Source organism: Hippichthys cyanospilos, chromosome 9 (genome assembly GCF_059441005.1).
Source record: "Hippichthys cyanospilos isolate Australia breed blue-spotted pipefish chromosome 9, RoL_Hcya_1.0, whole genome shotgun sequence".
In the NCBI taxonomy this organism is placed as follows: domain Eukaryota; kingdom Metazoa; phylum Chordata; class Actinopteri; order Syngnathiformes; family Syngnathidae; genus Hippichthys; species Hippichthys cyanospilos.
In genome coordinates this window covers 6,945,501-6,959,879 of record NC_142377.1, presented here as the reverse complement: position 1 = coordinate 6,959,879, position 14,379 = coordinate 6,945,501, and the positions used below count along the sequence as shown (strand labels likewise).

Genomic DNA, 14,379 nt, shown 5'->3' with positions numbered 1-14,379 from the left:
ACAAAAGCGAAATTCAGCTCGCAGGTGGAAACATTCCATTTTCACATGAGTGCATACCAATTAAGTTCTAAAAAATTAGTTCTTGGGGGCCTGTAGTTTTCCTCCCTGCTTTGTTTATTCCCTCGGCCATACACTATGTTAATATTTTGATAAGTGAGTGATAAAAGCTGTGAGGGAGCAAAGACGGTGGACAATTGCAAGCTGATGAGCACTTGGCCACGAAAACATTGTTGATTGTAAAGCCAATTATGATTCATTCATTTCTTTTGAACAGCATATATTGTAATAAAATGTTTTTGCAATCAGATCAGAATGCAGTGATTGCTTGCTTTATGATATTGTTTGTCACTAGGAAGTTGAAAATAACCTTCGTTTTTTTCTGCCTTGGATATTTTAGTGACAAAATGAGCTTGACTTCTTCTATCATATAGTGCAGCAGTTCTCTAATGGGGGCACAAGTACCCCTGAGGGTACGTGATGCTACTTTTGGGGGTATGTGAGATTTTAATGAGGGTTCTGCAGGAATCAGCAAATCCAATTGAATGTTTTTTTTAATGCCTTGACAAGAAACTGTTTTCTTTTTAAATTAAGAGCAAATTAATTGGAATTAAAGCAACTTTTTGCTAAATTGCGTTATAGTGACTATTGCAAAACAATCTTTTATTGCATTAAATTTTATATTGTATTTATTAAAATTTAGGATCATAACTTAGAGGTAATACATATATATATATATATACTGTATATATATATATATATATATATATATATATATATATATATATATATATATATATATATATATATATATATATATATAAACACACACAAATATAGAGAATTTTTCAAAGTTTTTTTCTGTTTCAAACTGTTTTCTTTTGTCATATATAGGACTCTTAAGTTGGGTTGTTAGGTTGTAACTTCAGATATTTATGCAGAAAGATTATTTTCTTTTTCTTCAAACTGCCTGGTTACTTTTGGAGTATAGCACCATCATGCCTTCAACACAGACTGAGCTTGCATGCACATTTAGAGATCATATTTTAGAAAAAAATATTTTCAACATAACACAGACACTTTCAGATTGGTAAAATCCCACACCTACACAACAGCAAAATGCCCGGTCGCATTTACTGGCAGAGCGTGCCCCCTGTTGTCGAGTGAAATAGCATCAAACTCTAAATCAATACTTCCATGGCATCGTCTTCTGTCTCCCTTTGAATACAGGGAGGATACCCCCTGGTGGCTAGTAAAAAAAAAATGCCGATATGCCACACTAAACTCCATAAGCCACAGGGTTCAACGAGTGAGAAAAAATGTAAAAAAAAACCCCAAAAACTCCCTTTTTCTGCTACAATTTTTTTTTTTTTCCTGAAGATGAACCAGATGCCGGATAGCTCCTCATCTCCCACATCCGCCTCCCAAGATTTACAATCTTCTCTCATGAGCAGCTTTTAATTGGCTGCTGGACTAATCTGAAAACAATGAGGCATTGATCTGCTAAAACATAATCACCTCATCCAGTCATTCAATGGCCGCTGTCACCGTGGGCCGCCGAGAGAAAAATGAGCGGCCGGTGGCCCCATCGATGCCCTTCACTTCCCCTCAGTAAAGTCTGGAGTGCACGGCCACCCACTCCATCTTAGCAGCTTGGTTGAAGCCCTTTCTCTGTCTCGCGGGCTCAGAGGACGGCATCCATCACAGCTCGCGCGCATGTGGCGACAGCATAACCATCGGATACTTACTTCTGCGCGCTGAGTAGCGCAGTCACAAATGCAGCGTTCCCTCGCCATAACGCTCTTCACTTTTCGTTGCCATTTTTTGGTCTTTTATAAACTACAATAACACGTCAATGTCTTCTGTGTCCTGATTACTGAGAGAAAACCTTCATCTTATTCTGTGTCCTCATTGGCTAAGGGACAAAAGGATGGTAAAATGTTGCCAGATAGGACGATGACAGTTTGTAAACACTGAAAAATAAAACATGCCATATGCAGTATTAGGAAAGGATTCAGCTATAGTTGAAAAATGAGCCTGGTTCCTTTAAAATTAAATTCTAACTTGCACTCTAGATCATTCATTTTATGGAAAATGGAAAATTTAAGAATTTTGCTAAAATTTCGCCTATATATATATATATATATATATATATATATATATATATATATATATATATATATATATATATATATATATATATATATATATATATATATATATATATATATATATATATATATATATTTTGTGTGTGTGTGTGTGTGTGTAAAGGCGTAGATACAGATGAGATCTTGCTAGATTGTGTCGCATGTGCGAGTAAATACACACATTTTCCAAATCAACACAGTAAACTCAGTCAAATCTTGAAGTTTAGCAGGCAATCTTAAAAAAAATCAATTCCCTGCCTTCCCGTGTGTGGGGTGTTGGAATGGATCAAAAAATATACGTATCTATTTATTTCAAGGCTTCTTGAAATCTCCAATTTGTTAGGGAATGAGGTGGGATTCTGAGAAGTCTCCCACTGGTGTGTTTGTTGGCCTCTCAGATATATTAGAAACGATGAATCAGAGAAAACACATTTTAATGAGCAAGAAACGTCCTTGTATGACATTTGCTGGTCAGAACGTGCTGCAATTGACAAGAGTGAATAGGATTTAATTGATGGGGGAATAAGGGACGTCTGCAAAAAACACGGCATCCCTCGAAAGTTGGCGAGAAGACGTAAGATTTGGCGCTGCTCGTGATGCAACATAAACTCCACGTTTACTCAGCTTTGACTGCAAAGCCAGTGTGCAGGTCAGAGGGGCACCAGTAAAATATTCAACAAACACATGATGGGCTTTGGGGCTTCAACACACTCCAGGGAGTTTTTTTTTTTTTTTTCCCCACCCCCCTTCAACTTTTAGAGCCTGTGTTGTACCTTGTCCTGGCCAAAAACGAGTGTTGAGAGAGGTGCATTAATAGTGCATGACTCAGAGGTCCGGCGGGACCGCAAATGTTTGCCTCTTAATCCAAGATTCAGTGGCCTTTGGTCCGAGCACAGCAGACATTGATGGAAACGGGAGAAGAAAATTCACCCGACTTGTGTAACGTGCTTCAAGGAGACTTGAGTCATTCATTTCAAACATTTGAAGAGCCAATTTAAGACACACACGCCGCCTGTTGCCATTGAGTATAAACGGATCTTCTCACCACTAGTGTATGCCCCGTAGATCTCGCCGAGATACAAACACGACTGTATCCGTCCCACTGGCGACCACAATGGCTAGTATTGATTCAAATAAATCTAGAGAGACATATTCGATATTTCTATGATTACATAGATGCTATATTTCATACGTTAGTTCATATTTTATTCTGAATATCAAAAAAGGATGTGGTTTTGTTAGGCACTTACTGTTTTGCATCTTGCAAGGAAGCTACGTATCCTTGAGTGGAGCTCTGTGTCTTCTGTCAGGTTCAATCAACCGAGAACATTTAATAATACACAAGGAAGGAAGACAAGAGACTTGAGATTCTTTTTGCTCACGAGGAGAACGGAGAGAGGTGTATTCACAGTTTTAATGCAATACAATAACAATACATCCATGCAACCATTTTCTAGAGCCGCGTATCCTCACAAGGGGTAAGTATGGAATCACTTATGTACATTTATTCTAACATCTTTAGCCAAACACAACCTGTCCATGCAGATAAATTGTCATTTATTATCAGTAAAAATTAACTCGACTTGTATTTGCAAGTTTGTATCAAAAATATGCTAGATCCTTGTTTTGTTACCATTAGCATTTTTAGATTACTTGCAACTTGCAACTAGCATTTTCAAGTCGAATGGATAGGTAAAATTATGGTATATGACTCAGAAACAGTTTGTGTCAATTATATGTAGATTTTTGTTATGCAGGCCGGCCTGGTGCCAAATTCCCAGCGAATAAAAATTAAAGACATATTTTATTTATATCGTCAAAAAAAAAAAAAAAAAAAAAATATATATATATATATATATATATATATATATATATATATATATATATATATATATATATATATATATATATATATATATATATATACACACACACACATATGTATACTTTTCCTTTGATATCATACATCAAAAAGATGAAAAAGCTCCAAAAAGTTGACTTTTCATGATCGGGCCCCTGTAAATCTCCCAGATCGTTTTCTGTTGGCCGTTTTACAACACACAGCAGGCTAAAAGGATATACTGAAATGATGGCTTTTGGTTTTGGCGTGCCATACCAAGATTTGAAGTGGGCTAGCCTCTGGACACGGCTTTGAAAACATGGTGAAGGTGCCACTATGCGCTCCTTTCTCAGTAGATCTGAGAGGATGCATGTAACATCCTGTTATTCTTCTTTCTTCTCTCCTCCATCCCGGGATAGGTTCCACTTTAATTGTTGGACGCAGGTGTCTGTCGCAGTGCCTGTCAAGAAAAGATAAAGAGTTTTTCCCGGGGCGCGAGGAAAAGGGAGTGCTGTGATGGAGGGCCTCTCCGCCGAAGCTCCGCCGGCTGCATTAGCCCGTCGCTTTATAATTGCGTGAAGGGGGCACTTCCAACGGCTCCCTCATTACTCATTGGCACGCTCGCTACCTGGCAGGCGGACACACCTCGTCCTCGCCATGTCTCACTTATTCCGGGACGTCCCTCACCTCCAACAGTCCTTCCCATGGGCAATCCCCCCTTATTGTTGTTTTGACCCAGTACCCCCATTGGCAGATATCGTCTTTTCTTCTCCAAATATGTTTTTGACATCCTCCTTTATCAGCAAGAATACGATTGTGCTGCCTTCACGTTGAATGATGTCCCCCCTACTTGGGAGTTATGGTGTTGGGATTGCCTCCGATGCTGGGATGGAGATGGAATGTCCTGCTTTCATTAAAATGTGGACTTCCAAAGACATCGTGCTCCCTTTTTTTTTTTTTTTTCGGAACTGTGTCAAAATGATGAGCTCGCTATTTTGAAGGGGTGCAAAAGTTATTTCGATAATTTCAGCAGTAAAGATATACTCTCTTATTAAATAATGGAAATGAATAACTGTTCTAATACAGTGGACCCCCGGATTACGGCGTCCCTGGTTTACGTGGAATAGTAAGTTTTTTCGTTCCCGCTTTACGGCATCAAACAGTTTAATGACTTGTGAGTTCGGCTGTGTTTATGTTGTTTTGCCTCGGGCGTTTTTAGGTAATTGCTCTTATTTTCTGTTTATGTCAAACTGCCAGGGCTGCAATGCGTCACAAAGATGCTGCTCTGCTATTGGTCTGCATCACTAAAATGCCGATATGCTAAAGACTTCATCTCTTCGCAAAATGACAAAAAGATTTTTTTGTTCTAGCAGTTTATAATCCAGTGTGCCTTCTAGTCTGAAAAATATGCTAATAGTATATGAAATTTTTTTTTTACCAAATCCTTTATAGACAAAATATAAAGTTTTGTACCTTTATTTCCACACATGCAGTTCCCGCCATGTTTTACAGTTGCTTGGCTCTGCGGGAAAATAATGAGCTAACATATGACTTCATCGAGACCAAAATGGCAAACGTCATGTCAGGAACTCCAAATATATCAGAAGCAAGCCCAAATATGGGCAAAGTGGGTTGGACCCTGAAGTACGACATCACTAGCAGGGTTAGATCTGCGATAATCAATTTTAAAAATGTTGACTGTTGATGTAATTTCAATTACAATCGTAATGTAAGGGCAGTCAAAAAAGATTAAATGCGCCAACGTGATGTGTGTGTTCATTTTCTTCGGGGATATATATTTTTTAACATGTACATATAACGCACGGTTGTGTATTCCTTGTTCTTTTGTCCACAGAGGGAGGTACGTGTGAGGTAATTGCAGCCCACAGATGCTGTAACAAGAATCGCATAGAGGAACGCTCTCAGACCGTCAAGTGCTCCTGTTTACCAGGCAAAGTGGCAGGGACAACGCGCAACAAACCCTCCTGTGTGGATGGTGAGGAACCTCCCTTGAGCAAATGTGTGACAAGCTGATTTCTTTATGAATGTTTGATTACATCTCGTTGTGAAACCACAAGTTGTCAGCAGCAAGTTTCAGAATAAACAACACATTCCGTGAGTAGAACACTAAAAATACCGTAATTTCCCATCTATAGGACACACTTATTTTACCTAAATACAAAGGACAAAAGTATGGGTGCGTCCGTTAACTTCAAAATTAGATAATATTCAAGGAAGATTGAATCAGCCAACCACGTACAAATATGCATTTCTATGGTACGTACTATCACGGTATTTAGGGTAATGGATGGGTATGGCCTTACTCTACTTGAAGCAGGCGGCTCAGTGGAGCACTAATTAGCACGTCCACCTCACAGTTCAGGGAGTCAAGTTCAAATTCACCTTCCTATGTGGAGTTTGCATGTTGTCCCCTAGCTTGTGTCGGTTCTACGGTCACTCTGGCTTCCTCCCACACTCCAAAAACATGCATGGCAGGTGAATTGGACATACTAAATTGTCCTTAGGTGTGAATGGCTGCGTGAATGGCTGTTTGACTCTCTGTCCTGGCTACTAACCAGTTCAAGGTGTCACACGCCCAGCTGGGATAGGCACCAGCAAGCCTGTTCTTGAAGCAGATCAGGTTGGAAAACGCAAGGCTGCTAGAAGCTTCCGTGTTAGAGAACTTATCGTCCAAAAATGAGGAAAGAAAAATTGAACTCGCAGTGGCATTAAATAAGGTAGTTGTTGAAGCTCGTGTTAGCTGAGGTTGTGACGGCTTCAATAAAAAAAGTGAGCAGTCTGAACCAATGTCCGAGTCCGTCCTTATTCACACACAGGTATACTAGTAAAACTGAGAGGCTGATTCAATTAAGAGTGGCAAGGTATGGAGCGGAGCGCACCACTTAGAGAACACAGAAAGATATTCCATTTGACTTGTTTATTAGTTGTGGTCTTTTGACATATACACACACAATCATGAACTTGATGAAACACGGATGGTTCAGGCAAAAATAACTTTTAGAACTGTTTCAAGAAAAGCAAAAACAATTCGCCTTGTGCACATTCAACATTGCCCTGGCGCTGTGTTCACTGACCGCTTCCAATGTGGGAAATCTGAAACACAGTTAACCCACAACAAATATAGAATTTGAAGATATAAACACATGAAAATATGAAAATTTTTACAAAAATGTATTCGGTTTTGCTATAGTTTTGACATTGTTGCCAAACTATTGGTGCGTCTTATACACGGTAAAATGGAAAATACCAGAATTTCACCCTAGAATTAACCCATACACAGGTGTGTCCTATATTTGGGTAATTACAGTGACATGATTTTTGGAAAATGTTGAAATTACGAAAAATGGGAATATAGAAAATACCATAATTTGAAGTCAAAATTAAGGGTGAATCCTAGAGATGGGAATTACAGTAACAGATGCGTATCCAACTAAGCACTTACCCTGTACTTTTTTTTTTTATGGTCCTGCGCTAATAATACCAATGCACTCAAGCATTAGACAGCGAAAGGTTGTGTGCCCCTGGGCACCAAGTGGTTTTGTGAACACCTGAGCAAGGAGCATGTTGCAGATCACATTGCCCACGGCGGATCAGGCTGATGGAAATGAATAACTCATAAACAAGTCGGGCGAGCTCCAGGCTAGTGCACCTGAATTACCTCAGCTGAGGAAAACAATCAGGCTCGGGCACTTTTGTGGAAGGCGGAAAAAAAAAAAGCAGGCGGGAAGTGACAAACCCACTGAGACAGAACTGGAATGCCCTCCATCTGCCACAAAGCTCATTTATTGCTCCCCGATCTAAATCCTTTGACCTCAACCTCGGCAGGCAGTCAAAGTGTTCAGCCTTTGTTGAAAAACGATGTTTTGAAAGTTCTCATGAAAAGAGCCGTCACATCAGCGGCCGCACGAGCCCGCGCGACGGACTCCGCAGGACTGCTTGGCCATCTGACACTTAAGACCATAAAAGAATAGAAATCAACAAGGAGACAAGGCTAACGCATTGAAATGTATTCTTGCTTGATGGAAATCTGATGCCTTGGTCCTTGAGTCCTTCTGATACTTAGATGGAGACTCGATTCGTTTCTGTCACGCGTCGCGAATCTAAATTTGCTCTCTAAATTTGCTTTAAAAAATACACCTTGTACAGATGGATACATTTACTGTTGATTTCCTTTGATAGCACTTAAAATCGTTTTTTTTCCTAATTTTAGACTTTTTTTTTCAAACATAAGAGAACGTGAAATATTATTGAGTTTCAACAAGGCACACTTTAGAAATTCAATTTGAAAGATGACCACTTTTATCCTATTTGTTACGTTGGGGCATGGTGTAAGAAAGGAGTGTGATATACATTTAAAAAATGTTAATGAAAATTTGTCAATGGAAAGCAAGAATGAAAAGTTAAATCTAATCAAAACCAAGATCTATAAAACAACTAAACTTTGTAAAAACATCGTTTGCTAATGTTAGGCCTATTTTCAGATTTCTGTAAATTCTATAAATCTAATCAAAACCAAAATCTACCAAACAACAACTATTACAAGAAGAAATATAAATCTGAAATTTAGTGGAGAAATAGTGGAAGAAAAATCCCAATTTATGTCCCGTATTTTTCATATTCGGCTTGTAAGAGTCATTGCGCATTAACAGGGAACAAAACAGCAAAAAAGTCCAACTTTGTTCAACTTCAATCCAACATCCACCCACAAGGAGGTTAAAAGATTTCAAGTGAGCCTTATAATCTGAAAAATACGTTTTATATATTACCACCACCCATAAGAACGAAACATTTTAGCAAGAAATTATGTTCAGCAAAAAAAATCCAACTTTGTTCAACTTCAAAACAACATCCACCCACAAGGAGGTTAAAAGATTAAGCGAGCCTTATAATCTGAAAAATACGTTTTATATATTACCGCCACCCATAAGAACAAAACATTTTAGCAAGAAATTATGTTCAGCAAAAAAATCCAAATTTGTTCAACTTCAATCCAACATCCACCCACAAGGAGGTTAAAAGATTAAGCGAGCCTTATAATCTGAAAAATGTTTTATATTACCACCCCCGTAAGAACAAATCATTTAACAAGAAATTCTGTTCAGCAAAATAGTCCAACTTTAATCAACTTCCATCCAACAACCACCCACAAGAAGGTTAAAGGATTTTAACCACACTTTATAATCTGAAAAATACGTTTTTTTTTACCAAATTGTTAAAACTCGCCAGAGTGGAAGAAAAATTCCAATTTATGTACTGTATTTTTCGTATTCGGCTTGTAAGAGTCATTGCGCATTACTAGGGAACAAAACAGCAAAAAACTCCTTTGTTCAACTTCAATCCAACATCCACCCACAAGGCGAGGTTAAAGGATTTTAAGCACGCCTTATAATCTGAAAAATACATTTTATATTCCCACCACCCGTAAGAACAAATATTTTTTGCAAGAAATGTGAAGCAGACACACCGTTATTTGCCTTAGCAAACAAAAATGGTGTGGCGGGCTGGATCAGACCCCGACACCCTCGGTCGGTCTACACCCAAGCGTGTATTGTGAGCAGAATCAGCGTGTCAGCGTGTCGCAAACAGCCTTTCATGCCCGTGTTGCAAAATTAGTGAGAAAAAAAAACGGATTTTGTTTCACTTACCTGGCAAGAACTCCACTTGAAAAGACAAGCATGGGAACGCTTGCAAGACAATTGATCATAAGTGTGTAAAATGCAGTAAGCGCTCCCACTCTGTAAGTCTTTTGACATTCAGTGGAAGATGATGAAAACGGCACAGTGCTTATTTTGTCACTTCACTCTCACGGGTACAAGCATGCTGAGTGAAAACTCTTCATAGATTCATGCCAGTAAACAAACTGATGTGCGACTTGCCCCAGATGTGCATCACAGCATTTTACTCTGAGTACAGTTCCGCAAAAATATTACCAGCACGGTGACGTGTTGTTTTTTTTTTTCTTCTTCCCATGACTGTCTACAAAATAATAAGTTTCAGTCGTGTTCACTGAACGTTGGAATTTGTCATGGCGGTACACCTGGCAGTGTGCCGTTTTTTTCACCGCGTCATGAAGAAAGTTTCAAATAAAAGTTATGTCAAAATCAGACAAATTTGAGTACCTTACAAAGATTCCAGCACAGAAATAGGAGCTATTGTTAACATTTAACGCCTCAGTGGGTTCGGGTCCACGGGCCAGAAATCTTCAGAGTCAGTGAATCGATTAACAGGCACTTATAGGTGGAGTGGTGATAAAAATGAAAAAGACAAGCCACTGAACAGCAACACAGCAAAATTGACCACAAATGAGATGAAGGTAATTTCTTTATTTTGGTGCCTCACATTCAACTGGGATCATTTTCGCCAACTTTATTTGGTGCTAAAACCACTCGGGATATAAAGATTGGTATTCATTAGTCAAACACTGTAAAAGCACCATTAAACAGTTTTAGTTATGGACTATCACGTGAAGGGTTAGGGTTTAGAGGTGGAGAAGTAAAAGTTGATGTCCTTCATTTGTGTCCAATTGGTATGTCTATTTTGTTGTATTTGTGATGTTGACGGCATCCAACCAAAAGATGTGAGACATCATAGAAAAAGCCGGGATGTCCTCGACAGCGCACGCTAGGACTTAGTAGGGTAGATCCAATTATATCAAGCGATATAGACTCAAAACAAATGTCCATTATATATCTATCTAGCTTGCTATCTGTTTTGCTAGCTCACTAGCTTTCGCTATCTATCTATCTATCTTGCTAGCTTTCTATCTATTTTGCTAGCTCACTAGCTTGCTATGTATCTTGCTCGCTCAATTGCTTTCTATCTATCTTGCTAGCTTGCTATCTGTTTTGCTAGCTCACTAGCTTTCTCTATCTATCTATCTATCTTGCTAAATATAATGCTAGCTCACTAGCTTGCTAGTTTGGTATGTATCTTGCTCGCTCACTCGCTTTCTATCTATCTATCTATCTATCTATCTATCTATCTATCTATCTATCTATCTATCTATCTATCTATCTATCTATCTATCTATCTATCTATCTACTTAAAAATACTAAGAGAAAAACAGTTGAATAAATTATTGGAAATGAAATATTGGATATAAGATATCCTAAATACAAAAAGCAATGACGCTGCAGCGAGTTATCATTTTCAAGCATCCTGTCCATTTCTTATGACATCACCATTATTCGGTTCACACGGGAGCAACGCCATGATTTCTGTCAATTCGCTGCGACTAATGAGCAAACATGATTCCCATACAATTTCTTCGGGACACGCAATTTCTCGTCTCAGTAGCTACTGAAGCTTTTTGGCCGAAGATTCCGAGATGTGTCACGCTCAGTAGGGGTCTGCTGTCAGATTATCCCTGTAGTGGGAATTGATTATTAGCTTTGACAGGGAGAACTATGTCCCAGTTATGTCAGTGCCAAGGAGGCTCTTAGTGAAGAACATCCCTTTTAACAAGTCAAACGCTCGTATCTCTGCAGCCTCGCTCATCACTGTACTTACCCAGCGCGTGAAAAAACTGAAGCCCCAAGCTATAGTTTCGGCAAAAAGGTGAAAATCGCTAAATGAATCGCTAGCCGATGTCCTTACAAGTGCACACGCTAGCCAGCCATGTTGTCATGTAGCCGCCGTAGCGGTAAAGCGGCAACAAGAGGCGCATGCAGATGCCCGCTCATCGCTGATCACTGATGGGGAATGAACCCTTCTGTTCCGCCGCGGGTGCATATAGGCGAGCATGACAGGTTGTCATGGTACATTTACGATACATCCAGGGGGGGGATACACATGGATGGGAATCGAAGGGAAAGAAAAGGGAAATGCCCGCAAAGTTTTCATTGCTGGTCAAGCAGATGGTGAAATGTTTGCTTGTGGTACACTAAAATGTGCAGGACCAGCTCCAAATTCATTTTCTCTTTTATTTTCCTCCATTCAGGGTTCGACAAAATCTCGTTCGACACAAATGCTTGCCGCATTTTTTCGAGATTTCTTAGGGGGTAGGCTTATAATCGTATAACTCAAAACCAGACCGATTTCTTCCACGCATCTGTGAATAGCGTATATTCGATTGTGGAATAAGTCGAATCATGTCATGTAAGGTGTAAAAAGCTTTAATGTAAATTTCGGGCTTCAAGCCACAACTTTTTTTCTCATAATTTGAGCCCCGCAGCTCATAGTCCAGTGCGGCGTAGCTCCAGTTTTTTTGTTTTTGTTTTTTTTAACAGCCACCAGGGGGCAATCCACAGGTAACGCAAGAGTGTGTATCTGTTGAAAGAGTCAATTTACAAAGAAAGATTTCAATCAATGGCTTGTGCTCAAAAAGAGTTTCAAAACTATAGTATGAAACATATACATATAGTAATAAAATTATAATGGTACAAGCCAAATTTTAAGTTGATCAAAATAACCGTAAAGGATGAGGAGACAAAAGTGAGAGATGTCCACAAATGGGCCAAAATTGCCCATTCAGAAATTCATAACTCATGTTCTGTACATCCTAGCATATGGCTACAACTGACTTTTTTGTGCGTTTTAGGGTGCTACATGCGCTTAAAAAAATTTGTAGTTGTCGGTCAAACATACTGGGATTGGCTTTTTTTTTAATTCGTCTCTAGGTGGCGCTGTAGAAGCACTTTTTTCTCTCGTTTGTGTCAACTCCAAAATATCCAATTTTACACCAGGTAAACCATTTTTAGGCACCCAAAAATCCAATTAATTCAAGAGAATAATAATAATACGGAGAAAAAAAAAGGGACCATTTTTGTTTACAGCTCATTATTTTTGGGTACACAGATTTTTAAATGGTTTGGCCCTGGTTGACTTGAATGTGGTTGAAAAAAATGCTCTTGACCTGCGCGCATAAAATAATATTTACTAGACCGACAGGGAGAAAAAAAGTACCCGGAAATTTAGCGATGAGAATTATAACTAAATAGAAATTGAGCACTTAGACCAAGAGTATAAATACAGCCTAATGAAACAGCCTTTAAAAGCATTTTTATTTCTAATAACCTCATTATTTTGGTTGTTGTTGACTCATGGCAGTGTGTTGCCATGGAACAAAATTAAATGGAACATGTAATCAGCCTCAACACACACCCACTCACACAAAGAAAGAAAGGGATTATTATTTGCTCATTATTTTTCAATGCTGGTCAATAGAAAAAGAACTTTGACGTCTATAGCCGTGATTGGCAGGGAATGAATATAATGTTCTGCCATGTATCTTGAATTTTCTCTCATTACTAGAAATAATATTTTATTTTTACCATTTTAAAAGCTTTTTTTTTTTTTGTAACAAGAGGCGTATAGTTTAAATGCAGATGATTTGTTTTTCATTATTGCACAAACAGCCATTTCTTTGTTCATAAAACCATAAAATTTAAAACATGTATTGACAATTAACCACTGGGGGAAATTTTTACCCAACTCAGGCTTTTTGATGTGTGAGATCAAAGGAAAAGCACACAAAAAACTCTAGGAGGCCAAAATATTGCATAGATTGTCAAAGCATGACGACTTTCATTATGCCATGCTGCCGTCCCTTCTAAATGCTTGCAAATGGGAGGTCCAGAGCTACACCCAATAGATTTCAAATGGAGCCCATGTCAGGCTCATTTACTGCCACTCAAAATTGGAAATATTGACATTTTTGGACAGATTGAGCACTAAATATTTTATCATGCATTTTCCCCGATTTTTGCATGATTCCTTTCAACGGCAACTCACAAATGGGGTGCAATAGAAACTTTTGTGTTGACACAGCAAAACCACCAGTGGTGTTACCGGCCAATTTATGATATTTGCAAGCCTTTCAATGACTTCATTAATTGGCTTAGCCTGGACTCCCATAACGTAAAAGTCTTCAAAAGTCATAATACTGTTGATTACGACATATAAAACCTTCCTATTTCTAATTCAGAAATTTAACCACATACGATGGAGTTACTTTTACAATTTTTGTACCTAAAGGGGACCCTTTCAAAATCAGGTGATAATAGGGCCAGGTTAGTGAAAAATCCCTGGACACCCAGGGGTTAAAACCATTTCATTATTGGCAATGACCTGACAGCCTAACATCGCTTTGTAAAGTAGGTAATGTGTTATGAAGCATTATAACTGGAATCTGTAATCAGCCTCCTATTATTGTGGGTTAAAGGGGAGTTGGCCTAATCAGCATGTTGCTAACAACAAGATGGCATTTTAACCTAATTACTTCAGCGTGAAGTCACCAAAGTGAAAGAGACGTTTTGATGGCTAATTAATAATTTCATGATGAACTCTTGTTGCAATTTAATTGGTCATCTGATTCTGACATTTCGTGAAAATGTCACAAACCTGAAATAGCACGCAGACAAGTACACATGT

At 38.6% G+C, this 14,379-nt stretch overlaps 1 protein-coding gene across 2 annotated transcripts in view; it reads left to right on the top strand.

Moving 5' to 3' along the window:
• The window catches only part of tafa1b (TAFA chemokine like family member 1b), a 132,059-nt gene that overhangs the window by 103,179 nt on the left and 14,501 nt on the right, over positions 1-14,379 (top strand). For both annotated transcript variants that reach the window (XM_088424473.1, XM_088424472.1), the window contains exon 3: positions 5,843-5,983. In XM_088424473.1, the coding sequence (XP_088280599.1) occupies positions 5,843-5,983 (141 nt within the window). The remainder of the gene's footprint in view (positions 1-5,842; positions 5,984-14,379) is intronic.